This window comes from Aotus nancymaae, unplaced genomic scaffold, assembly GCF_030222135.1.
Source record: "Aotus nancymaae isolate 86718 unplaced genomic scaffold, 86718_ANA_hifiasm-v0.15.2.pri h1tg000033l, whole genome shotgun sequence".
NCBI classification, from domain to species: domain Eukaryota; kingdom Metazoa; phylum Chordata; class Mammalia; order Primates; family Aotidae; genus Aotus; species Aotus nancymaae.
The window spans coordinates 26,436,511-26,462,181 of record NW_026988447.1 but is presented as its reverse complement, the minus strand read 5'-3'; the positions used below and the strand labels follow the sequence as shown (position 1 = coordinate 26,462,181).

The window sequence follows — 25,671 nt, the reverse complement described above, 5'->3', positions numbered from 1 at the left end:
ACATGCCATTATAAATCAAATCTTTGTAACTATTTAATACAAATCACAAATCCAAATAAACATATTTTCTTCATATTTGCTATTTATTTGCTTCCTAACTTTGGTTTAAACATATCAGTGACTAAGTTAATACCAGCTCCAGGAACAACTAAACTAAACCTTTATGGCTTAACATAATTTTGTTTTGTTTTGTTTTTCCTTGCTCAAGTAATGTCTAATCCCAGCGTTTCCACTTGGTTTGTAACTTTCCACATGATCAGTCAGAGGCACAGCCCCTTCCCTTCTGTGGCTTCTTCTCTCCTCTAGGGTTTAGAAATCCTCTTCATCCCACTAGAGGATTAGGAAAAAACATGTGGAGAAGAAAGTCTGACCAGAATTGACACAACTTAATTCTGTTCAGATTATATTAGTGAGAAAGCTAGAGGCAAAAGAAGTGGAAACTATAGATCCTGGTTGGGTAGCTGCTTCCCCTCCACACCTCTACCACACAAGCAGATTACAAACCTTCAGTGTCAGCCATCCATCCCTGCCACATCACCTTAACTGAAATCAAAATGATAATGTTTCTCAAAACATCTCCCTCTCCCCCAAATAGGTCAATTACTAGCTTCTGGATTCAAGAAATTAGTATAACTAAGGAGTAAAGTGCTATTAGAAAGGAAAATAGAATGTCCATATTAAAAATGTAACATTTTTTACACTGTGTTTGAAGGTAAACAGTGTCACCATTCACTAGCAATATAGTGTTGGGAAGAGTTTTCAATCTTTCCTAAATTTGGCTTCCTGATCAGTAAGAGGGGGATGGATAATAGCTGTTCAAGTTGGTTAAGATTAAATAACATTCACAATAATGGAAAGTTATTTGGCCATAAAAAAGAATGAAATCATATCATTTGCAACAACATGGATGGAACCGGAGGCCATTGTGTTAAATGAAATGAGCCAGGCACACAGAAAGACAAATATCCATGTTTTCACTCATATGTAGAAGCTTAAAAAGTTGATTTCATGGAGACAGAGAGTAGAATGATAGATACCAGAGTCTGAAAACAGTAACGAGGATGAAGTAAGGTTGGTTAATGGGTACAAACATACAGTTACATTGAAGGAATAAGTTGTAACGTTTGATAGTAGAGTAGTTTTCTTTATAGTTAACGACAGTGTATTGCATGTTTCAAAACAGAAGACATGAAATGTTCCCAATATATAGAAATGATACATATTTGAGGACTAATTGTAGAACACTAGCCATGTGCAGGGTGCATAAGCCATCATCCCTTTCCCCTAGAGGCAACCAACAATGAACGTGGTAATGAAGTCTGGATAGACACTATAACAGTAATATCACGGAACCTTAAATCTTAAAGAGAACTTATAAGTACCATCTAATTTAATTTGTTAAATTGTAGATTAAAAGATTTAGAAAGGCAAAGTGCACAGTTGATTTGGCAAATTGAGATATAAACTAACTGCTATTTCAAGAGGTGCTCTATTATTCCATAAACTTTTACGCAGTAGAAGGTGAGATAATTCTATGTGTAATCCTTTTGCCTTTTCAGACTGCTACACTGAGTGTAGGCAGTGCAGGAGAGGAACTTTCTGCTCCTTGTTTTCCTGCTGCCTGTTGGCCCACTTCCATTCATGTTTTTCCCCAAGAGAAGAGAACGCTAATATGTTCTGTCAGAACATGAGAAATTGATTAAACTTCATTTATTGAAAGCAGGTTCACCGTACATTAAAATTTCTTATGCATACCAATTGCCTCTTCTCTTTTCCACTAATTCACTTGCATGTAACTGGCAGATATATTAAACCAATCTTGTTTCTCAGGAAAGACTGTCCATCTCTATTTCTTATTCTCTCTGGTTTTTTTGTTTGTTTGTTTGTTTGGCTAACTAAAGGGTAATTATATTCTAAGATTAAGATTCTGGTTTCATAGAGAAAGTGGGACCTTCTCCATCTAAGTCCCTAGGTCTCTCAGCCAACCTCTGTGCATCTGCCTGGCCTTATTAGATACACCTACATACAAACCAAAGGCAATAGTGGAATGAAATTTGGAATGAAAAATATATTTTTGAGTAGTACTGAAGAATCTCTGCTTTCTTGAATTCTCAGAATAAACAGCAATGGAACTGCTGATTTTAGAAACTGCTTAATGGAAACAGTTCTTTGGTATGACTACTAATCATCAACTTGTTGCAGTGGTCAGTATTTGATCCACAGAAGACCCCAATTAAATATCAATGCCCCTTTTGGAGTGTGCAACGTCTGAAATACCTTAAATTTATACTGAAAAGAAAAACTTTATGTGCATTTTGTTAACAGTGCTCTGTGGAAGCATTAAAAATATAAAGGGCAGTGGCAATCCTGCTTGGTTTTATGATGATTAACGTTGAGCTTCCCTGAATAACATGCCTCTGCCCCTAACTACTGTAGACATTGTGATGAGGGGAAACTCCTCATGCATAGATTCCCAGTATGATAGTCTTAGTGAGAGAACAAGGATTCGAACATACAGAATGCCAAGGCAGATTTGTTCTCACAGCTACTGATAATGAGCTTTGTTAACAAAAAGAAAGTTTAAGCTGTTCAGAAGAAAGTTAATGGGCTGGGGTGGAGATAGTAGCCAGAATAAGAGAAAAAAACATTGAATCAGGTAGAATGATTTTTAAAACTTTTTTGAAGGATGGGTGTGGGAGGGAATAGAGAAGGAAGAAATTGACAGGATCCGTACAAAGGGTTTGACAGCACGTTAACAATAGCTTAGAGAAGGGAAACCTTCTCTAGCTCCTGCATCCACTGTACCTAAGTTACCCTATCAGATCTGTTCCAATTATCCCAGCCTCAATGAGTTTAAAGGCAGCAATGATGAAAAAAATTGGAAAATAAAGTGTATTTAGCACAGAATAATGATTTTAACTTGTCTATTAAGGTTGTGGGTAAAAGGATAAATAACAAGGGAGGCCTGGGTGCAGTGGACATGTCTGTAATCCCAGCACTTTGGGAGGCTGAAACAGGAAGATCACTAGAGCTCAGGATTTCAAGACCAGCCTAGTGAGACCTCTTTTCTACAAAAAATAGGAAAAAAAAAATAGTCAGGTGTGGTGGTGCACACCTGTAGCCCCAGCAACTTGGGAGGCTAAGATGGGAGAATGACTTGAGCCTGGGAAGTTGAGGCTATAATGAGCCATGATGGCACCACTGCACTCTAGCCTGGGCAACAGAATGAAACCGTGTTTCAAAAAAGAAAAAGAAAAACTTGAAGGAGAAGAAATCCTTATATGACCCCTGGCGGGGGGTCCAAGATTGTATGATTATAAGTTAATGCTGAATGGCAGAGGATAGTGAAAAACTTTTTTGGAATTAATGGATGTACCATAATGATGATGTAAAATGTACCATAATAGCAGGAGAATAAAAAGACAATATTAAGGTATGAAAATGGAAGTTTGGAGTATATCAAAATATTACAGTAGGTAGCACCAGAATCACTACAAAACTACAGATGAAGAAATAAAAAACAAAAATCCAATTTCTGCCTTTACCTGTGTTGATGAAAAGCCAAACTCAGTAAAATACTTGAAGATATTTATTCTGAGCCATATTTGAGGACCATGACCTGTGACATAGCCCCAGGAGGTCTGTTCTCATATCAATTTGACAATTACTCCATAGGTAGAATATGTTACTGACATGCACAGTCCTGGTCCTAATGAAAGCTGGGAAAACCCATAAAGTGCCTAGAAAATAACTAAAAAAATAAGCATAACCCATAAACACAACTGAAAAAAACAGTGCCAATCTGCTACCATTCAGACAGAGGTTCAGGGATTCTGTGTCACAATTTTTCTCCAGATTACCCATGCAGAATTTTCAGGTCAAACATATACATCAGCTTTAATTTGATTTGGGAGGAGAACAGTTCTGAAGGTTTATTCCATCATCAGCCATGATGTGGCTTTACACCTGAGCCACAGGTGTATTATTCTCTCACACTGAGACACTCAAGGGGGCTCAGAGTGACAATACTTTCCCCAGCATCATCATTTATTTGTTCTCCTGTTTTTCTTATCTTAATATTTCACCTTTTTTCCATTTGTCACCTGTCAGAACACAGATGTGGTCTCCTAGGCAGGGGCCTCTTGTTCAGTTATATTGTCAACCCACAGAGAAGATAGCAGTAGGAAGCTTGCCAGGGCCCTGCCTTTTGTCCATTCTTGAGAAGAAGTGGCAGGGCTGCCTTGGTCAAGTACAACATAGTTATATTCCCACAACATAAGGTGAGTGGGGGAAGTGGATGAACTTATGGCCAATCCTTGTTTGGCCACATGATATGAAGTCACTACCCAGCATAGGGGTTTCCTGAAAAATATGTACATGTATGTTCAAAGCAATAGTCGTTGTGTCCATTTTTAAAATGCTGGTTCAGATGGGGAAAGTATGTAGCACTTGCTTCAGTTCAAGGAGTTGGAAGGAATATACATATATACACTTGCATATAATGTTTCTGGAAGTAGAAACAAGAAAGTAATACCTGGTTGCTTCTGAGCAAGGTGACTGAGGGACTACGAGTTTTGGGTGAATGGGGGAATTTTTTTTCAGTATCAGTTGTCCTTTTATTTATATTCGACTCTCCTTCTTGCTCTTTCTCCTCCAGGAACACCGGCCTTCTTGCTCTTCCTCCAACATTTCAAAAACGGTCCCAACTCAAGGTCTTTGCATTTGTCATTCTGGTGCTTGGAATACTCTTCCTCCAGATACTCCCACGGTAAACTCCCTTACTTCATTCAATAAGACCGAAATGCCACATTAATCCTGAGACTTCCTTGACCACACAGTATGTAATGACTTTCCCCACAGACCCCCCCATTACCCCTTAACTAACAATCCCTAATACCCTTAACATTTAGCAGCATCTGACATATTAAATATTTACCTGTTTGTTTAGTGTTTGACTGCCTTTTGGAACACTGCCTGGGCTAACAACCAACAAATACTTGTTGAATTAAGAAACTTATTGTTTGAGGTTTTTTAAAAAGTAATCACAAAATTACTTTTTCAACAAAAACAACCAGTTAGGGAATACACATTTGATAAATTAACTTTCAGATATACAGTATTGTAGGATAAAGTCCAAACTTCTTTTCTCAACACATGGATATTCCTTATCTGTCACGTGTCTGACCAGTCACGTAACCTGTTCCCTTTTCTCATGCATAAAGTGGGGCTATTAATAATTACTTTACAAAATTAAGATTCAATGCAGATTAAAGAGGTTTTTTAACCGTGGCACTATAAGTTACCATAAGCACACGGTTTCTTCCGCGCTTGGAGCCTAGGAATAGTATATACTGTCAACCTGCGCGAGGGACCTAATGTTTAAGGAGGGAAAAGTCTCCAGCGCAGCTCTAAGAAACGCTACTCTGGCGCGGGGCGGGGCTCCTGGCCGCCGTTGCCGGGGAAACCGTCCGGGCGTCCCTAGTAGCTCTGCTCGACCACTTTCCAGCGTTAGCAATAGGTGGAGCGCGGGCCAATCGGAAGAGGTCGGAGGGGCGGGGCGGGCAGTGGCCCGGGGAAGGCTGGTCTGCGGCCTCGCTCCCTGACTTCCGGGTCGCGGTGCTTGCAGGGAGAGTTCCGTCGTTTCCGTTGCCGGCTGTTTGCAGTGGGGAAACCGAGGCAACTCCTGCTTTCCCTAGTTCTTCCGCTCCTGTGAGGTGGCTGCTGTTTCTTTTCCTCTTGCCCGGCGCTGCGTCGGTGCGGCTGCGCTGAGAGTGTCCGGGCTGGCGAGCCCCGCGGGGTTCTGCGGGAACCCGGGGGCGCCTGGGCCGGCGGGTCTTTGTGCGATCCCTGGCCTCCCATTCGCGGGCGGCGCGCTAGGGGGTTCGGGGCAGCGATGCCCCGACCCCTGGGGTGTTCTGGCGCCGCGAGGCGTGCGTCCCCTCCACTGGGCAGTTCTGCGCCTTTTGTCATAATGAGCGCGGACTAGGTGAATTGGTTTCGAAGATAATAATCAACCCAGCTGGCTATGCGCTGTTTCTGCACTGACCTGCGGGGACTTGGAGTTTGACAGTCCCTCAGGCCCTACTCCAGAGATGGCGTGTCTGTGGGAATGTTTAAGGCAGGAAGGAGACGAGCAATTTTGTTTTTAAGTATCTCTCCCTCACTAGTATCTCCCCTACTTTCTCATTTAGAAGCTGAAAAATTTTCTATAAGATCCAATTGTATCGAATGTGTACTTTAAAAAAACAACAGCAAAACTTGTTAGTATTTCTGCCCTTGACCTATTGAACGGAAAATCAAGAATGAGCTAAGGTGTTACATACTCCGTGTTCAGTTTGTATACTTCAGTTTGTTAGCCATAAGTAGTATTTTTATTTGCTGACATCACCTGACTGGGACAGCTGTAACGAATTATCCGCAAGGGATAAGAAGACCGTATTCTATAAAAACAAGTCTGATATTTTGGTATATTTTAATTGTTGATTAGTTGGGGTCTTCTTGATCTTAAACTGTTGAGCCCCAATTCTCAAAGGATGAAAAATTAGGAAACTTAGATGTGATATACAATTATTTAGTAAAAAGTGCAAACCATTCTGTTGTTCTTTCAAGCCATTGAATAGTCTGACTAAGTTGTTTGAATTTTAGTTTTGAAAAAGTGATAGTCTAAGTGGTTTATACCTTCCATTGTTTTTAGATGCCTAATTAAACACTGTCACAAAACAAACACAATAGAATAATAGATACTAACGTGATTTAAGATTTGATCAGTTGTATAAACTAATTTTTTTAATTTTAAAATTCAGTTTAAGATCATTAAGTTTGTCTTGTATATTTCCCTCTTTCAGGAAAAAAAAAAATGCTTGTTTCTTTGTGGGAGTTCTTCTATGGGCACTTTTTTCGATTTTGGATGAAATGGCTATTACGACAGATGACTGGAAAGTGTGAATTGCAGCGAATATTTGATACCTATGTAGGTGCACAAAGGACACACAGGATAGGTAATGTTATTTGAAAGAGAAAAAATACTAATAAAAACTTAACTGAATATTTTTCTCAGCACTCACAGTGACAGATGTATTTCTTGTGTATCCTAACAACTCACTTAAACTGAATTTCATATGCTTTGAAATCCCACTTTGACTCCTTCAGCTCTAAAATTGTTTGACTTTATAGAAAAAGAATGATTATTTAATTGCTTATTTGTGGAAAGAATTATCTTCTCTGACTCCTGAAGTTTATCAGTAATTCCTTAGATTGTAGTTGTAACCTATTTTCTGGTGAAAAATCTCTATACTTACATAATCCCTTTGAAAATTGCATTCAAATGGTGGGAAGAGTTCCTCATTCTAGATCCATTTTTATACTTAGCATCCTTCATCAGTCTTTTACTTTCTTACTGTTACTTATGAAAGGAAAGTAATTAGGTATCCAGTGGTCTATGGGAAAGATTATTAGACTCATTCTCGCTATCCAGTGGCCACATTATATTAAGCATTTGAAATGTGACTAGTCTAAATTGAGATGTGCTGTAAGCGTAAGATAAAAACTATTTCAGAGACTTTGTAAGAAAAAAGTCTCAGTAATTGTTTATATTCTTTTTATGTTGAAATGGTAATATTTTGCATATGTTGGGTTAAAAATATATTAAAATTAATTTTGTCTTTCTTTTTACTCTAATGTGGCTATAGAGAATTTTAAAGTACACAAATGGCTCACATCTTGGCTTGTGTCATATTTCTGTGGAACAGTGTTGCTCTGTTACCTTCTAAAATAGATCAGTTTCCAGTGCTTCATTGAAAATATTACTCTAAAATTTGAACACAGATGAGTAAGAACTGTGGTTCGAAGTCACTTCTTTTCAGCCAGAGTAAGGAAGACCAGGGAAGTGCTGTAGCTCATGTTCTGTGTTAAATGGAAAATTGTGAATTAGCCAGATTTCCTTTTGTGTTGATCAAGTGCGCTTTGACTGAGAAATCAACCCCTGTAAGGTTGAGAGAGTGGAGTATTGGCAATTGGAATCTGTATCCAAGACAACATTGGAAGAATGACAGACAGACGCTGCCTCAGGGCAGCTGGTTGATTAAGTTTAATTACGTTCCTAGTTTTCTTTTTTTTTTTTTTTTTTTTTTTTTTTTTTTTTTTTTTTTTTTGAGACGGAGTCTCGCTCTTGTTGCCCAGGCTGGAGTGCAATGGCGCGATCTCGGCTCACCGCAACCTCCGCCTCCTGGGTTCAGGCAATTCTCCTGCCTCAGCCTCCTGAGTAGCTGGGATTACAGGCACGCGCCACCGTGCCCAGCTAATTTTTTTGTATTAGTAGAGACGGGGTTTCACAATGTTGACCAGGATGGTCTCGATCTCTCGACCTCGTGATCCACCCGCCTCGGCCTCCCAAAGTGCTGGGAACGTTCCTAGTTTTCTTACAACTTCATGGCTGACTTATATTATTGCCACTCTTTTGATTTGCTCTTTTAACTATTCAGAACAAAGTACCTCTTGATGAGAAATCTCTTCAGACAGTATGGGTTGGTGTTTTATAGTGTGGAGGAAGAATATATATATATAAAGGCATTCGTTTGTGGCAAAAGCATTTTTCTTAAATTTTTCAAATTATTGAGAAAAGGAGATTATTCTTAAATGTGCCAGAAAATTTTTTGAAGAGACCAATAAAAATGTTCCTGTCATTCTTGATATAGAAACCAAGGATGGAGAAGCTATTTGCTATTTATCTGGTGACAGAATGGTTGACCAGATAATCTGAAGTTGTTGCTCCGTTGTTGTAGATTCGGTTGCTATCACCTCAAATCTAGATGCTCAGGCTAACAAATGGAAATGCAGCAGAGAACACTTGCATCCCAAAAATGAGTTTGGGAAAAAAAAAAAGTCCTAAGATAAGTTTCTGGGACCTGAGCTATTGTTACACAGTCATGGGTGAATTTGCAGTAAGACACTTTGAGGTCCACACAGAAACAGATGACCCCAGGTAATGAGGTTGGTGTCACCTCTTTGGATTGGTATGTTGTGTTTGGTTGAGCTTTTTGAAATCATACATTTATACTGTAAGATTAAATTTTAAAATGCTTGCTGTTACTCATGTAGAAATTATATCTCCTAGAACTATTAGTTTATTACTGGTTTGATATTTTTACTAGTTGTTTATTATGGAGTAATTCACAAACAGCACTCAAGTAATAACATCTTTTTTTTTTTTTGTCATTTCAGAAAATTCCTTGACATACTCCAAGAATAAGGTAGGATAATATAAAGGTGGTAACTCTAGAAAACTTAACTTGGATATATGTTTTCTTAAAAAAATAAAATGCCTTGTTAGACGAGTGTTTTCTGTAAAGAGTATTGAGTGAAATTTTCCCCCTTTAGAGGTAATACTCTGTTTTCAAACATTTCTCTCTGTATGTGTGTTTTTCTTGTGTATTTCAAAGAAAATACTTGAATAATTTGTCCTGTTTTGAGGTTGTAACTTGCTTATTTTGCTTTAAGAGTTGATAGCTTTTGGGAAAGCAGGGCCTCAGGGTGAAAGTCTTCTTTTAGACTGTCCTCAGGATAGATTATATGAGAGAAAAGCAATTTAGGATAAAGAAAACCCTGGGTTGTGTACCTTTTGAGCTAAAATAATTCATAACTCATGCTGTGTATTAGTTAAGCTTTTTCTGTGTAACAAACTATTATAAAATCTCAGGGGCATAAAATGATGTGTTGTTTCTTGCTTATATGTCTATCAGTCAGCTGGAGAAGTCTTACTTCAAACTGGGGCCAAATTCCTGTCCACTCCATTTGTCTCATCTGGGACTCACGTTGGGGGTTAGCAGGTATCTGGGGAATGTCTTCACCATGGATAACTGAAGGCCCAACCACACAAACATATTTTAAGTCTCTTTGTGTCTTATCTTTTAGCAACCTGTTAGTTAAAACAACTTACGTGGCCAAGCCAAGTCAAGGGGTGAAGAAATATGATATACCCACCATAAGGCTATGGTAGGGAGTAGGTTATATAATTCAATTACAGGGTAATGAAGAATTGGGACCAATAATACAGCCTGCCAGAAACTGTTACTTCCCTATTGTAGTTCACAATTTTGTCTACACATAGATTATTTGGTGTGGCAAGAATAGAATATGGGTCATCTAGACCATTGTTTGAAATCCCATAATAGATCACAACTAGTATTAAACAATAATAGGAATAGAATAGAATAGAAAATATTTAGAAATCACTGGTCATAATATGGTTAAATATGTTTTAGGAATTTTTTATACTATTATAATTATTTTAAATATGTATGTGTGCATCTGTATATATTTTAGACATCCACATGAATGTTTGTTCTTGGTCATGATGTAAAATGTGGCTCAAGGTCAAAAATGTTGATTTGCTACTATCTAGTGATATGAGGTACTGAATCGTGCCAGAAATAAAATGGACCTTCTTGAGTGTTGCAAGCATATCTGTTATGTTCTGGAGAGTAACCTTTAAATTAGGTACTTTAATGATATAGTTATACTCTTTAAGAATGGTCTATGTAAGAGTAACTCATACATATAAGTGAATATTTGGGGGAAGAGTCCAGAGTTATACTCCTTTGTTCAGAATTTTAGAGTGGTTAATATATATATATATTTTTGAGACAGAGTCTCTCTCTGTAAGCCAGGCTGGAACACAGTGGCGTGATCTCGGCTCACTGCAACCTCTGCCTCTTGGGTTCAAGCAGTTCTCCTGCCTCAGCCTCCCAAGTAGCTGGGATTACAGGCATCCACAACCACACCCAGCTAATTTTTGCATTTTTAGTAGAGACAGGGTTTCACCACGTTGGCCAGGCTGGTCTCGAACTCTTGACCTTAGGTGTTCCTCCCCCGTTGGCCTCCCAAAATGCTGGGATTACAGGCGTGAGCCACCACACCCAGCCAATATGTTTTTTAAAAATGAGAATATGGAGGTCCTGAAAGCTAACAAGTTGCTGGTTCTAAAAATTTATTTATACCTTATCTATTTATATAGTTCCTTTATTTGAAACATAGGATGCAGTTTCCCAAAGTAAAAATATTATAAATTGTAGCAGATGTACTTGGGAAGGTATTATATTTCAGGTCCATTACAAGAGTTGTTCTTAAACTTAAGGATGAATCAAAATCTTCTGGAGGCTTGTTAAAACACAAATTATTGGGCCCCATCCCCAGAATTCCTGATCTGGTTCTGATCCTATTTCTGACATATTCCCAGGTGATACTTCTGCAGCTGTTCCTGCTGGTGGGAGCAGTGAATTGAGGCACTAATAGCATATTAGTATGCTATCTGGAACTATTGTGGATCATAACCGCTCTTTGTTTCCATAGGAAACTGTGTGTGCATTTTTCAAACTGACCTTAAGTTGGTTTGGAACTATTTTGGTGCTGAAGCTTCTAGAATGAATTATTCTGTGAAGCCTGTTTTCTTTAAGCCACAACGTTGTAAAGAAAGTAAAACCATAGCTGAGCTCTTTATATTATACCCACAATCCCCAGCCTCCAACCTTAATTCTTCAGTAGTGTTTTCCTTCAAATACTTTGAGATCTCTCAGCGTGGAAGTTGACCAACACTACCACTGCTGTCCACTAAAACTCTATCTGGCCCCTTTCATTACTCTCTGACTTTATCTACTACTATTCTTGCCTTGCTCACTGGTCATCACCAATGTGCTGCTTATTATTTTACAAACACATCAGCATGCTTCTGGTTTATGACCTTTGCACCAGTTCTCCTGTAACTAGAATTATCTTCTTCCACCTAAAAGCTTAGCTCACTTCCTCATTTTCAGGTTTTTCCTCAGTTATGACATTCTCTATGAGATTTTCCATGACCATTCTCTACCTAAGGGTACACCCTTGTCTCTCTTTATCATTCCCTTTCCTTAGTTGTTTCACCATAGCACAGACTATCACCGAGCATATGAAATATTTTACTTACTTTTCCATTCCTGAAAAGAAAAATACATTTTGTTTTGTTCACTGATGTTTTTCTAGTACCTGAAACAGTGTCTGGAATGTGATAAGGACTGTGAATATTTATTGAGTGAATGAATGAATAAGTAAGAAATATAAAAGGATAAAGAATAAGTAAATGAAAATTTACTTTTTTTCGGAATAGAGTCTGTAGTGTTTATTTACTAATTTACTATACGGGTTCTGGAATTGGGGACTCAGTATGACATCTGTCAGTGTACTTGTTATTACTGCATTTGTAACAACAGTTTTGGTCACAGAATTTATTAATGAGCTTGTATATGTGGTAAAATCATGCCAAGCTTAAGTGGAACAGTACATAAGATGCTACATTTAAGAACTGTAGTGCCTTGGTCAAATCCATTCAAAGATTTGAATGACTACCATATGTTCAACATTCAAACAGAGTCTTTGGGATACACAAAAGGAAAGACTGGAATTGAATGTAATTATAAACAGAAGTTTAGAGAAGAAAGAGGTAAATGTAGACTAGAGTGTTTGGGGACTTTAAAGTAGTCATTAAAAGTTAAAGAAAAATAAAATGCTTATTATTTTTTACTTCTGTTGCTTGCTATTAAAAAGTTCTCTTGAAAAGTAAACATTAAAATTGTATTCTTATAGCTTCATTATTCAAAAATAGAAATTGCCGATAGTATTTTGGAGGGCATCCTGCAAAGAGAATGGTCAACAAATGGGTAAATACTGAAATTAAATCACTTACAGTTTATTCTTTTAAAGTCTTAAATCCAGGACAAACTTTCCAATAAACAGAGGTAGTCTTATCAATTTATAAATATAATTTTTATGTGTATTACACCTAATTTGCATATTCCATTTACTTTGTAGGGTAAATCTATTTCTTATTTTGTGATATTTCAGTTTACCTAATTACATTTTTATTCTATGAAAAAGCCTGGGTTCGAATCCTGATATTAATTACTAGTTGTTAACTTATTTTCTCATTGTAAAAGATATTTATACCTACATCGTTGTTTTGAAATTAGAGATACTACTATGAAAGCAATCTAAGAGAATGCTAATACATGATAAGTATTCAACAAATAACGGTTACTAATAATACTAATGATAATAGAATTAAGCCAATAATATACCATAATCATTTTAGAAGTTTGATGTTCATGAAAACCTCTTTGGTACTTCAGATTACTTAGCATTACCAATGATTTCTATGAATAAAAGTGATTTTAATCTATTCAGCGTGATTCCCTAAAGCAGTTATCTTGAAGTATTATCCTGTTGGGTTGTGAACTGTTCCACAGTGTACATTCTTTCTTTGTTAAAAATTGAGTCTCCATCTCCTGACCCAACACGGTGAAACCCCGTCTCTACAAAAAATACAAAAAATTAGCTGGGTGTGGTGGCACATGCCTGTAATCCCAGCTACTCGGGAGGCTGAGGCAGGAGAATTGCTTGAACCTGGGAGGAAGAGGTTGCAGTGAGCCGAGATCGTGCTACTGCACTCCAGCCTGGGCGACAGTGAGACTCTGTCTCAAAATAAAATAAATAGATAAAAATTGAGTCTCATTTGCTTATTTTTAGATTAAGGACTATCCATTAGATATTAAGGGTTACTAAACTTTGGTATTTATAAACAAAAATTAATGACTTACTTGAATTTGAGGAGTCTAATTCAGTATTCTGCTATGAAGTCTGGCTGCCATGCAATTTATGACAGTTTTGCAAAGCTCCACTGTACTTATGCATATACAGGCATTTGAATTTCCAAAATTTCGGGAGGAATACTTTGGTGTTTTTGGTGGCTTTTTATTTTTTTTTGCAGCTGCCATCTTAGGTTTTAAATAATAATAGTGTAGCTGTTGAATAGTTGAATAATAAATAAATTTTATGGCATTAGTTTAGTTTTCTTTTAATGCTACAGTGATGCACATTTGCATTTTTGGGCCTCTACCTTTCCAAAATCTAGACATTAAGTACCTGACCTTTATGTAGCAACATAGGCACTATAGTTCAAAAATGAAGCATTCACACTCTGTGAATATACTAACTCAACAGTGTATATAGTCTCCTCAAATTTGCTTGTGTAGTGAAAGTCACTGTTGATGTTTATTGCCTGCAAATGTGTGCTAGTCATCTAATTTGTAACCTGTCAAGGTAGATATAATAAAAAGATTGCATTACTTTTATGTTCATTAAATAGTTTTATAATAAAATCATATGCATAAGCATATTATTTTCCTACAAAATATATGATGTGATTCATATATGTAGTTCCACCATTCTTCATTATCACCTATTTCTTCTTTAGCTAAAAAACAAATGTGGGTGAGAAGATGGTCTTTGAGTGCTTGCTTGGTTTGAGGTTAAAAGAAAAAAGTTTTGGAGTCACTATCCTAAGAAATTCTTTAAGTATTATATATTCCAGTATTGAAAATGCCTTCAAAGTAGTTGAATATGTGAGAACTTAGAAAATGAGTGAATTGTATTTCTTCATTTCTCCTCTATCTACCTGTTTGTTGTTTGTTTGTTTTGTGATGGAGTGTCACTTTGTCACCCAGGCTGGAGTTCAGTGGCATAATCTCGGCTCACTGCAACCTCTGCATCCCGGGTTCAAGCGATTTTTCTGCCTCAGTCCCCTGAGTAGCTTTGACTATGGCTTCCACCACCATGACTGGCTAATTTTTGTATTTTCAGAAGAGATGGGGTTTCACCATGTTGGCCAGGCTGGTTTCGAACTCCTGACCTCAAGTGATCTGCCCACTTTGGCCTCCCAAATTGCTGGGATTACAGGTATGAGCCACTGCACCCAGCCTTCATTTTGTTTTTGATGAACTAAAGACTTACTACAAGATTAGAGAATAAGCCAGAGATTGACAGATGGATAAAAAAGCATAGGCAATTAACTGTTGTTTCAAGAAACATACCCCAAACATGAATAGAAAGTAAATGAACATATTATGCAAACAGTATAAAAAAGCTGTTGTGGCTTTCAGAAAACGTACACTTGAAGGACTACCCAATACTAAACTTTTTTTTGTAATAAAGGATTAATTTATCAAGAAAACCTTAAAAATTTGTGCACTTATTAACAAAGCCCCCAAATACATGCAGCAAAAGTGGACAGAACTAAAGGGAGAAATATATGAATCTGCAATTGCAGCTGGAAATTTTAACATGTTTATCTCAATAATTGACAGAACTGCAAGATACCCTAAAAGTATCAGAAGGAATATATAGGATTTAAATAGTGCAGTCAACTGTATTGACATAGTTAACATTTATAGAATGCTATATCTAGCACATACAAAATGCATGTTCTAAGGTACACAGAACATTTGTATAGATACATCATATGTTGGTTTTAAATAAATCTCAATAAGTTTCAACTTATTAAATTTACACAGAGTATGTTTTCTGCCCCCAGCAGTGCTAAATTAGAAATAAGGATATCCCCGAATATCTGAAAATTAAACATCTAAGTAATCCTTGGGTCAAAAAATTCACGAGGGGAAAATAAATGAAAACACAACACATCAAAATTTGTAGAGTGTACAAAAGCAGCTCATAAAGGCCTAAAATTAATTATCTATACCTACACTTTAAGAAGCTGCAAGAGAGCAAATTAAAGCTAACATAAGTAAAAGAAGGAATACTATAAAAATAAGATAAAAAATTAATGAGATTGTAAACAGATAAAAATAGAAATTATCAAAAAACTGAAAAGCTGATTATTTGAAAAGAGTACAAATATTAATAGTCCTTTAGCAACACCAATGAAGCAAGAGAGAAAACCCTGATTACCAATGTGAAGAATGATAGAAAGGACATCACTACAGCCTATAGTCATTCAAAGTATAATAAGGTGATACAATGAACAACTTTATGTCAGTAAATTGTTTCATTTTACATGAAATGGACAAAGTCCTTGAAAATTTATCAAAACTCACACAAAAAGAAATCTAAATAGCCATGTACTTAAAAAAGAAATAGAAACTAATTTAAAATTTTTGCACGAATCTCCAATCTTGGATTCACTAGTGAAGTCTTGTTAAACATTAAAGGAAGAGGAAATAATACCACTATTACATTAATTCCTAGAAAACAGAATAGAAAGAAACACACTTTATGGGGCTAATATCACCTTGATACTAAGGCTAGAGACAGACAGTATATGAAAATTACAATTCAATGTCCTTTATGCATATAGGTGCAAAAGTCCTTAACAGAATACTAGCAAACTGATCGCAGTAATACATAAAAAGGATACTATATCATGATGTGTCATATTGAGTTTATACACACACACACACACACACACACACACACACACACACACAGCCTTGCTCTGTTGCCCAGGCTGGAGTCAGTGGTGCGATCTTAGCTTACTGCAATTTCCACCTCCCTAGTTCAAGCAATTCTCTCACCTCAGCCTATCTAGTAGCTCAGATTGCAGGCGCACGCCACCATGTCTAGCTAATTTCTGTATTTTTAGTAGAGACAGGATTTTACCATGTTGCCCAGGTTGGTCTTGAACTCCTGACCTCAGGTGATCCCCCCACCTCTGCCTCTCAAACTATTGGGATTACAGGCATGAGCCACCGTGCCCAGCCTGTCATGTTGAATTTTAGAATCAATGTATGTAATTAACCATATTAACAGAGTAAATCAGAAAAATATGAACATTTTAGTAGATACTGAAAAACTGTTTTGATGGAATTCAGTCCCAATTCATCATTAAAAAATCTTGACTAGGCATAGAAGGAACTTTCTCCACCTGTGAAGGGTGTGTAGCTAACATGATACGTAACACTGAAATATTGAATGCTCTCCACATTCAACTGGGAACAAGACAAATATATGTACTCTCTATGCTTTTATTCAGCATCATACTAGAGATCCTAAGTAGTGCAGTAAGGTAAGAAGAAGAAATATAAGACATAATGATTGGAAAGAAATAAATTATGTTAACAGATGACATACTTTGTGAATGTAGAAAATCCTAAGAAATCTACAAAACTACTGGCATTATTAGTAAATGAATTTAGTGGTGTTATAGGACATGGTACTGTATATTGGCAACAAATTTCTGGAAAATAAAAAAAGAACATTACCACTTATAAAAGCATCCAGAAAACATAAAATATTCAGGGCTACATTTAATGAAAGATACGTAAGACTTCTGCACTAAAACTCCCAGAGAAGATTGCTGAGAAAGATGAAAATGGAACCATATACCATATTCATCCATTGGAGGACTCAGTATTATTAAAATGTTAATTCCCAAATTGATCTATGGATTCCATGCAGTTCTAGTAAAAACCCCTGCAGATTACTTTTGAAGTTCTGAAAAGCTAGTTCTAAAGTTCATAAAGAAATGGAAGGGACCTAGAATAGCCCAAATAATCTTCTAAAAGGACCCCCACTACCTGACTTTAAGACTTTCCAGTCAAAAGGTGAATATAACAGATGAGAGAACAGAAATTGACCACACCTAAGATGTTGTATAGTTTTTAACAATGGTATCAAAGCAATTCAATGAGGAGAAGAAATCTTTTCAACAAACAGTGTTGGTAACAACTGGATATATATGAGGGAAAAAATGAACCTCAACTTCAATCTCTCACCATACATGAAAACTAATTTAATATGGATGTTAGACTTATCTTTAAACTAAAACTTTAAAGTTTCTGAAAGCAAGCGTAGGAGAATATCTTCCACCTTGGGTTATGCTACCACTTAAAAAAAATTGGAAAGTTAAACTTCATCAAAATAAAACTGCTTATTAAAGATACCTTTAAGAAAAGGAATAAGCAGGCCACAGCCTGAGAACATATTTGCAGCATATATATCTGATAAGGGACTTGTATCTAGTAAAGAACTTTTATAACTCAGTAATAAAAAGGCAACAGAATTTTTAATGGGCAAGAGCCTTCAACAGTCACTTGACAAAGGTGCATATGTATGTGTGTGTGAGTGTGTGTATACACACTTGGAATAGTGTTCAACATTATTAGTCATCAGGGAAATGCAAATTAAAATCACAATGAGAGGATACTACATATCTCCTAGAATGGGGTAATGAAATTACCTAAACAGACTAATGACACTGATGATGTAAACACCAGTTGGAGTATAAGATGATGTCACTTTAGAAAGTAGTTTTGGCAATTTTATTGAAAGTTAAACACATATTGCCCTATATCTTAGTAGTTTCGCTCTTAGATGTCTAAGAAATGAAAAAATATATTTACCAAAAGTATAACAGAGAATGTTCATAATAGCTTTATTCACAATAGCCCCAAACTGGGAACAATGCAAATTTCTAGCACCAGGAGAATGAATAAGCAAATTGAGGTGTATTCATGCAATACAACTCAACAATTAAAAGGGACAAATTACAGATAAGAGAAAGAATGTGAATATGAATAAGAAAGTGGATGAATTCTAGAAACATTATATTAAACAAAAGCCAGACACAAAAGAGAACATACTTGGATTCCATTTATGTGCACATAGCTAAGCTATGATGATAGAAATCAGAACAGTGGTTGCTTCTTGAAGGAAGAATTGATCGAAAAGGGGCATAAAGGAACTTTCTGGGATGATAGAAATGTTCCGTATCTTAGTAGGAATGTGGATTATCTGGATATATGTATTTGTTAAAATGGATCAAACATCTGTGCCTTTCACTGTATTTAAATTATAAATCAATTTTTTAAAAAAGTAATGGAATAGTATATATAGAAAAGAGTATTTGCTTGGAAACTAGATGTGGTTTCGCATCTTAAGTCTGCGCTAGATTTATGTATGCTTTGGGCAAGTTCATTCAATCAGTCATTTATTCATAATATATTTAACCAAGATTTGAGCATATAATCAGTACTGTGCTATGCTAGACGCTCAAGATATAAGACTAAATAAGAGAGACAAATGCTGGTAGAGAACATAGAGAAACAAAATATGGTGTGGTAAGTACTCTCTAACTGAAGTATCACTGTAAAAGGAAGTAGGTAACTCTAGAGCTGGGGAAGACTTCACAGAGGAGGTGACATTGAACTGGATTTTTAACATTTTAGGAGTTGTAATACATGCAAAAGGTATGGTGAAGGACTACCTATGGTGAAGGTAGTCCTTTTACCAGCGCTGGTATTTAAGCTTCAGTACACTTCCTGTACCCCTCTTATCTCAGGATTGGACAAACTAGACTTTGTTGACCATATTTATATCTTTATGGATTGCTATTCATAGATCTTTGACTATTTTCTTTTCACCTTTTACTTTTCTCTGGGGAAATCTCAATCTCAATCTCTCTCTCTCTCTCTCTCTCTCTCTCTCTCTCTCTCTTTCTCTCTCTCTCTCTCTCGTCTTGGGGTGTATCTAAACTAAGACCTCTATTTTTATTTGTCTTACCAGTTTTGATTTGAAGTCTCAGTTTGTGAACTGTTCTTCAGTATGCCCAGTAAATTCCTACAGTTTTCAAATTTGATCTGATTTTGGTTTTGTCAATGTTTGTTACCAGTGGTGATCTCTGGAAACAAGATTATGAGATTTAACTCTTTTCTTCATTTAATTTTTTAAACTTATACATTCAAGATTTTTTAACATTTTATTATGTAATTAATATATCTGCTTCATAAACACACTGGTGTCAGCCCATTTGCTAAGAACTCATCAGCTTAGAACCTGTTGACTCAGTTGAGGAAGGCTTCCTCTGATACATCATGTTGCTGTTTTTTTAATTATAAAACTGTATCTATATGAGTTTAGCCCTAGAGAAAATTTGAAATAAGCTGGTTGAAACAAACTGAGTTTGTTTTGCATTTTAATGTCAACTTTGTAAGGTTGATAAAATGCCTCAAAACTTACTTCTTTTTCAGCTATAAAGAATTTTTCTCATTTGGCTTTCTTTCACACAAATAGGTTTTACAGAAGGCGACATGTGTTGTTCAGAATGAAGTGGACAGATGTGTAGAAGATATTATGAAGGAAAAGAATATTAACCCTGAGAAGGATGCCAGGTGTGCTGTTTTTACATTATTCTTTTTTATTATGCATTTATAGCCTGTGAGGTGTAGAGATCACACACTGCTGTAACACTTTAGACCTGAAGGGTTTGTGGAGATGATCTGATTCAGTGAGATGATCTGATTCAGTGCTGTCACTTCACAAGATAAGCAGTCGAGATCCAGAGAGGGCAGTGATAGAATTAGAATTAGAACCTGTATCTCTTGGTTCCAATCCAGTACTAATGCCACTATATCATCTGCCTTCTTCAAGGTGTCTTACCATGACTTTCCCAGGTTAATAACTTTGGCTACTATGTCGTTTGAAATACAGTTCCTATATTCTCCTCTAGTAAGATCCTCCCAGGCTCCTCCATTCTGAGTTAGGTGCCTTGCTGTGGCATCTCACAGTGCTATCATACCATTTAACCCATTTTACTATAGTCATTGATTAACTCTTTTCCTTCCCCCTGTAAATTTTAAATTCCATTAGAAGAGGACTTATTCTATTTCTGTGTTCTCAGTGCTGCTATGTTGACATAGTATTTCACATTATTTCTTTCATTCAGAATTTTCTATGTGAATATAGAGGAAGGAACAATTTATTTCAGCTGAGATGAGGAAGGGTCTAGGAGGGAGCTGTGAGGGTAGTTCCATACAGAGATGGCATTTAAACTGGACCTTAATGAATGGGTAGGGGAACAGTGCCAGCAAGGCACAGAGACATAGAAATATTAATACCTTTGTATCTAGAATGATACAGAGTCATTTGTAGCTGGAGCATTGAATATGAACAGAGTAGTGGCTGGAGAAATGATTGAAATGCTAGATTGATACATTGCAGAGTCTTGTATGCCATACTGAAGGATGTAGATGTTGTTCTCTGGTTTTTAAGCAAAAACAAGCTACATTTTTAGATAGGTATTTTAGGAAGATGGAGAGTAGATTTGATGATGTGAGAGGCTGGCAGAAGAAATAAAGAATAGGAAACTTGAGTCATTCAGGCAAGAAATGACAAAAGCATAAATACAGTAGGAGAAAGAGTGATATGAGGATTGCTTTGAAGGACATTTCAGAGCTAGAAAGGATCGGGGTGTGGGGATCTTTTGACACGTTGTTGATGGAGAGAGGCAGGTCAGAACTTGGAGTGTTGTAGCTTGGGGAACTAATGGTTAGCAATGTCATTAATAGATTTAGAGACTAAAGAAGGAGCATGTTTCATTAGGGAAGATAAGCAGTTGTATTTAGAGCTGAGATAACCTGCTGTGGAGCTATTTGTTTTATATATACTTGGAAAATTAAGTCTACTGGTGGTATCTGGCAATAAAGATTTAGGAATGTATAGAATTGCCCAGAGAAGACATGAAGAGAAAATCCTTCACAAATCCTTACAGTTGTGAAGTTTGCCATTCATACCATGTCTTGCCTTCTTTCTAGAGCCTTGTATCCTATGCAATACTTTGCACAATGTTTTGTGTTTAAGGAGGCTTTTGGTGGATCTTGTTTTAAACTGAAAGCCAGGAAATGCTTTCTAAATAGACATACAAACCACAATCTATGAAAGACATTACTTTATTGTGATAAGAAGGTATGCTTTTTAAAAATTAATTTTATCATTTTTAGTTTTAAAATCTGCATGAAGATGTGCTTACTGCAGATAACTGGTTATAAACAGCTCTTTTTGGATGTTGAAAGTGTGAGGAAAAGGCCATATGATTCTGACAACCTACAACATGAAGAGCTACTCATGAAGGTAAATTTCTGTTTTCTTTATGTGGAATTGTTGAACACTAGAAAAATATATCAGGCTTTAGCTAACTAAAGTCTCTGTGCAAATTCTAGAGGCTTGTATACCTAGGCTTATATAGTTTCTTTGCCCTTAGAGAATTTTATTACACTGGATTTCATTGATATGGAAAGATTTTTAGTTAGCTATTTTTGTAATTTTCTGATAAGCATTATTATAAATATATAATGAATATATATTTATGGGAATAAATATATTCAAATAAATTTTATTTTGATGTTTTAAATTCTGAAATAAAAATCTATAGAGATCTTTTCAACCAAAAAGTACATGTCCACAAGTTTCAGATTTTTCCTCCTACTTTTTATACAAATTGCTTATATAAGTTAGTCATTTTCAGCTACTTACAAATTGCAAATGTGTGTATCCGTTTTCAGATTATTACATCCAATCTTTTGGGACTTATGGAATGTTAATTGCTAAGTAATGCCACAATAGATTTAAACTTTAAGAAAGTAAAAATTATTTACTTAGAATTTTTCTATTTTTTCTAAAGTATAAATGCATAAGGCCAACGAGGTGCCAAAATTAAAGAGTAATAGACCTAGAGTAAGCTTTACAGATTATCTAGATTAGTCCCTTCATTTGAGAGATGAAGATTCTAAGGACCAGGGAGATGAAGCAATTTCCGTTAGTACTAGAATGGTAGGGCCTGGAACAGAGATGAATCTCCTGCCCATCCTCTACACCTATTCCAATTTTATTTTAAAATGGATAAAGAAAATAGCACATTGCATTTAGAATTAGGAGTTTATTATAACGAAAAGTACTATGGAAAGAAACTTTGATGCTATCTAAGTAACAGTAAGAGACACAAGTTTAAAAACAATAAAGCTTTTTTTTTCCCCAGGAAAAGTACATTTTGTTAAATGAGGACAATACAAATATGTATTTCAAAGGGTTATCATATGGATTGAGTTTTTATATTTAAAGTGTTTAAAATAGTACCTGGCACTGAGGATTAACTATTTCTGTCTCCATTGTCATCATTTTTCCCTTAATGTTAGGCCCTTGCTACACAATACCTATCCTTTTTTGGGAAAAAGTACAAGTCCTAACCTTCTAGTCTAGGGAATTTTACCTTGGTGCTTCATGGTGAAATTCAGTTCTATACTACACATACTCAGCAGTCTTCCTGGGTAAAGAGCTATGTAATCCGTCTTCTTTAGGTGTAGTCCAGGGACCACCTTTACTGGAGTTAACTAGTGTTTAATATATGGATTCCAAAGTTTCACTTTATGCTTACAAAATTAGAATCTCCAGGAATGGAACCCAGAAATTCAATATTCATGCGTATTAAATTTTCGATACTAGTGATTCTACACTGTGGCTCTCACCACATCATTGAGGCCTTATCAGTGGCATAATCAAACTCCTTGCAGAATTCATGGAGAGATGCTAATATAAGCAAGTCACACGTGTTGGTAATAAAAGTGGTGACCAAGTAAATCTAATCTAATGATTGGATTTGCTTCAGACCCAGAATCCTGACCCCGTTTTAAGGCAAGGTCACAAGTCTTCATTTTATTTTAGGTAACAGAATACTCCTTTCATTAGGGGTCTTTATTCAACAATGCCTGAAATGGTGATGAAATGGGAAAAAATGCAAGTATTTCTGTTTTGCAAGTTTTCACAAACCATTTTTAGTCAACTTCTGTAAGTTTCTTTCATTTGATGGCTTGTGATATTGAATTTAGACAATGAGTTTTCTTTATTTTGCATTGATTAGTTTGTTGGTATGTAATATTTTATAGCTATTCTCAAATCCTCGTCCTTAAAGATATTTCTTTAAAACCAAATCATATTTTTTTTAACTGAAAGCTTATTAAACAAGTTGGAATGCTATAATTTCTTCATGCCCTTCTGTCTTAGACCTATTATCATTCTGATTAGGGACTAATAACCCACCCATTATAATACAGCCTATTTATACAGTATCTGAAGCAAGGGCTAAGTTCCTAAAATACCATGTTTTTCTCAAGCAAGCAGTTTACCAGTTCCGGGCATATCTGTATTAATTAGTAAATAGACACGTCATTGTTTCAGATTTTTGTGAATTATTTGTGATCTTTTCAAAATCTATTGTTTATACCAGTCTTATTAATTGTAATAAATGTGCTGCATGTTTTAGGATAATTGAAAAATGTTCTAGATAAAGTCTTTGTTTAACCTATGATTTATCTACAGAAGTTATTTGATAGCATTGAATTACTAGTTATAAGCTATGAGAAGGAAAATGTCTTAATAATGGAAATATGTTTGTACAGCTTTGGAATCTTCTAATGCCCACGAAGAAGTTAAAGGCTAGAATCTCCAAGCAGTGGGCTGAAATTGGTTTCCAGGGTGATGATCCCAAGACAGACTTCAGAGGCATGGGCATACTTGGATTAATCAATCTTGTGTAAGTGAAAGTAGACTTTCTTTTCATCCCTAAATGAAATTACATGTAATCTCTGATCTAGTTACTTCTAATAAGAAGTGATCTAGTTGATTCATACGATCTCTGAATTTTAATAACTACAATGCTAGAAGTATTTGCTAATGTTGTTGGCAACAATATGAAGATATTGGAGGCCAGTCATAGTGGCTCATGCCTGTAATCCCAGCACTTTGTGAGTCTGAGGCCAGAGGATCACTTGAGGCCAGAAGTTCGAGACCAGTCTGAGCAATATAGTGAGACCGTCTCTCTACAAAAATAATTAGCCAGGTGTGGTGGCATTTGCCTGTAGTCCACCTTCTTGGGTGGCTGAGGCAGAAGGATTGCCCACACTCAGGAATTGAAGGTTACAGTGAGTCATGATTGTGCCACTATACTGCAGCGTGGGTGACAAAGCAAGACCCTGTCTTTAAAAAAAAAAAAAAAAAAAGACATTCGTGGAAATATACTTGTGTGTGTGATTTCTTTACTTACCAATGCTTTCCTCTCCTTTTTCTTTCTAATTTCCATTCTGATACCTTTTAAAGAATTATGTATACTCCTACTGCCTTTATCTACTTGCTTTTTCTCTCTGGGCTCTGTGATTCTATTTTCCGAAATATAACCAGGTAAGGTGATAATAAAGTCTCTTCATTGTATGTTCTTCACCACCTGTGACAACTGATCTACCTACATTCCTGACTTTATACGTATAGAACTTTCTCTCCTTTATCTTCTTTAATACTTATGATTAGCTACAATGTATGAAATCCCCAAATATGTAACTCAAATCACAATTGATAGCCAAAACTATTCTAGAAGATAACCTGGAAGATTAATTTCCTCCTATAATGATATGCAAATGTACAAATTGTAGCATTTGGGTCTGTTCATGAAATTGTGATTTATAGACTATAAAATGTCTAGAATGCGAAGGCTAGCCTATTAAAGTTTGGATAATTCTTACTGTGAAAAAAATCCTGAAATTGGCTAAATTAGGTTGATGTTCATGGTTTTTCTTATTGTATATAGATGTGTATTTTTCACCATTTGATACTGTTAAGGTAGAGGTTAACTAAATTCAGGAAGGAAATTAAAAATTGTTCTATCTTACAGATTGAATATTTTAAGAGTAGTTTGACTATTAATATGTAATGCTAAATTATTACAAAAATGAAATATAATTAGTTAAGACATTTTAGAGTCAACTAGGGATAAAGTAGGAAAATTAGAGTACTTAGGAAAGCACTGCATTCAGCAAGACTTTTTAAACTGTTTTGATGTTTACAGATCCCATAGGGAATCTGATGAAAGCTTTGTATACACTCTCTCAGAAAATGTATACACAGAAAAAGTTGTGTATAATGTAAGATTTGGATTCCCCTTCATTCATAAATTATCATTGATTTATGGACTTCTAAGTTAGCCCCTGGTGTAATGGGTTGAAAATTAGAGCCAGTGAAGAAATATGGAAG

The 25,671-nt window shown here is 35.9% G+C and overlaps 1 protein-coding gene across 2 annotated transcripts in view; it reads left to right on the top strand.

Annotated features, from left to right (window-relative positions):
* The first annotated feature begins 5,620 nt into the window (after nucleotides 1–5,620).
* The window catches only part of ELMOD2 (ELMO domain containing 2), a 31,543-nt gene continuing 11,492 nt past the window's right edge, over nucleotides 5,621–25,671 (top strand). The window contains exons 1-6 of one of the 2 annotated variants that reach the window (XM_064383858.1): nucleotides 5,621–5,710; nucleotides 6,848–6,998; nucleotides 9,220–9,248; nucleotides 19,891–19,988; nucleotides 21,597–21,726; nucleotides 24,048–24,181. In XM_064383858.1, the coding sequence (XP_064239928.1) occupies nucleotides 6,857–6,998; nucleotides 9,220–9,248; nucleotides 19,891–19,988; nucleotides 21,597–21,726; nucleotides 24,048–24,181 (533 nt within the window). In that variant the 5' untranslated portion in view covers nucleotides 5,621–5,710; nucleotides 6,848–6,856. Of the gene's footprint in view, nucleotides 5,716–6,847; nucleotides 6,999–9,219; nucleotides 9,249–19,890; nucleotides 19,989–21,596; nucleotides 21,727–24,047; nucleotides 24,182–25,671 lie in introns of both variants that reach the window. The other variant, XM_064383857.1, reaches the window with a different exon arrangement.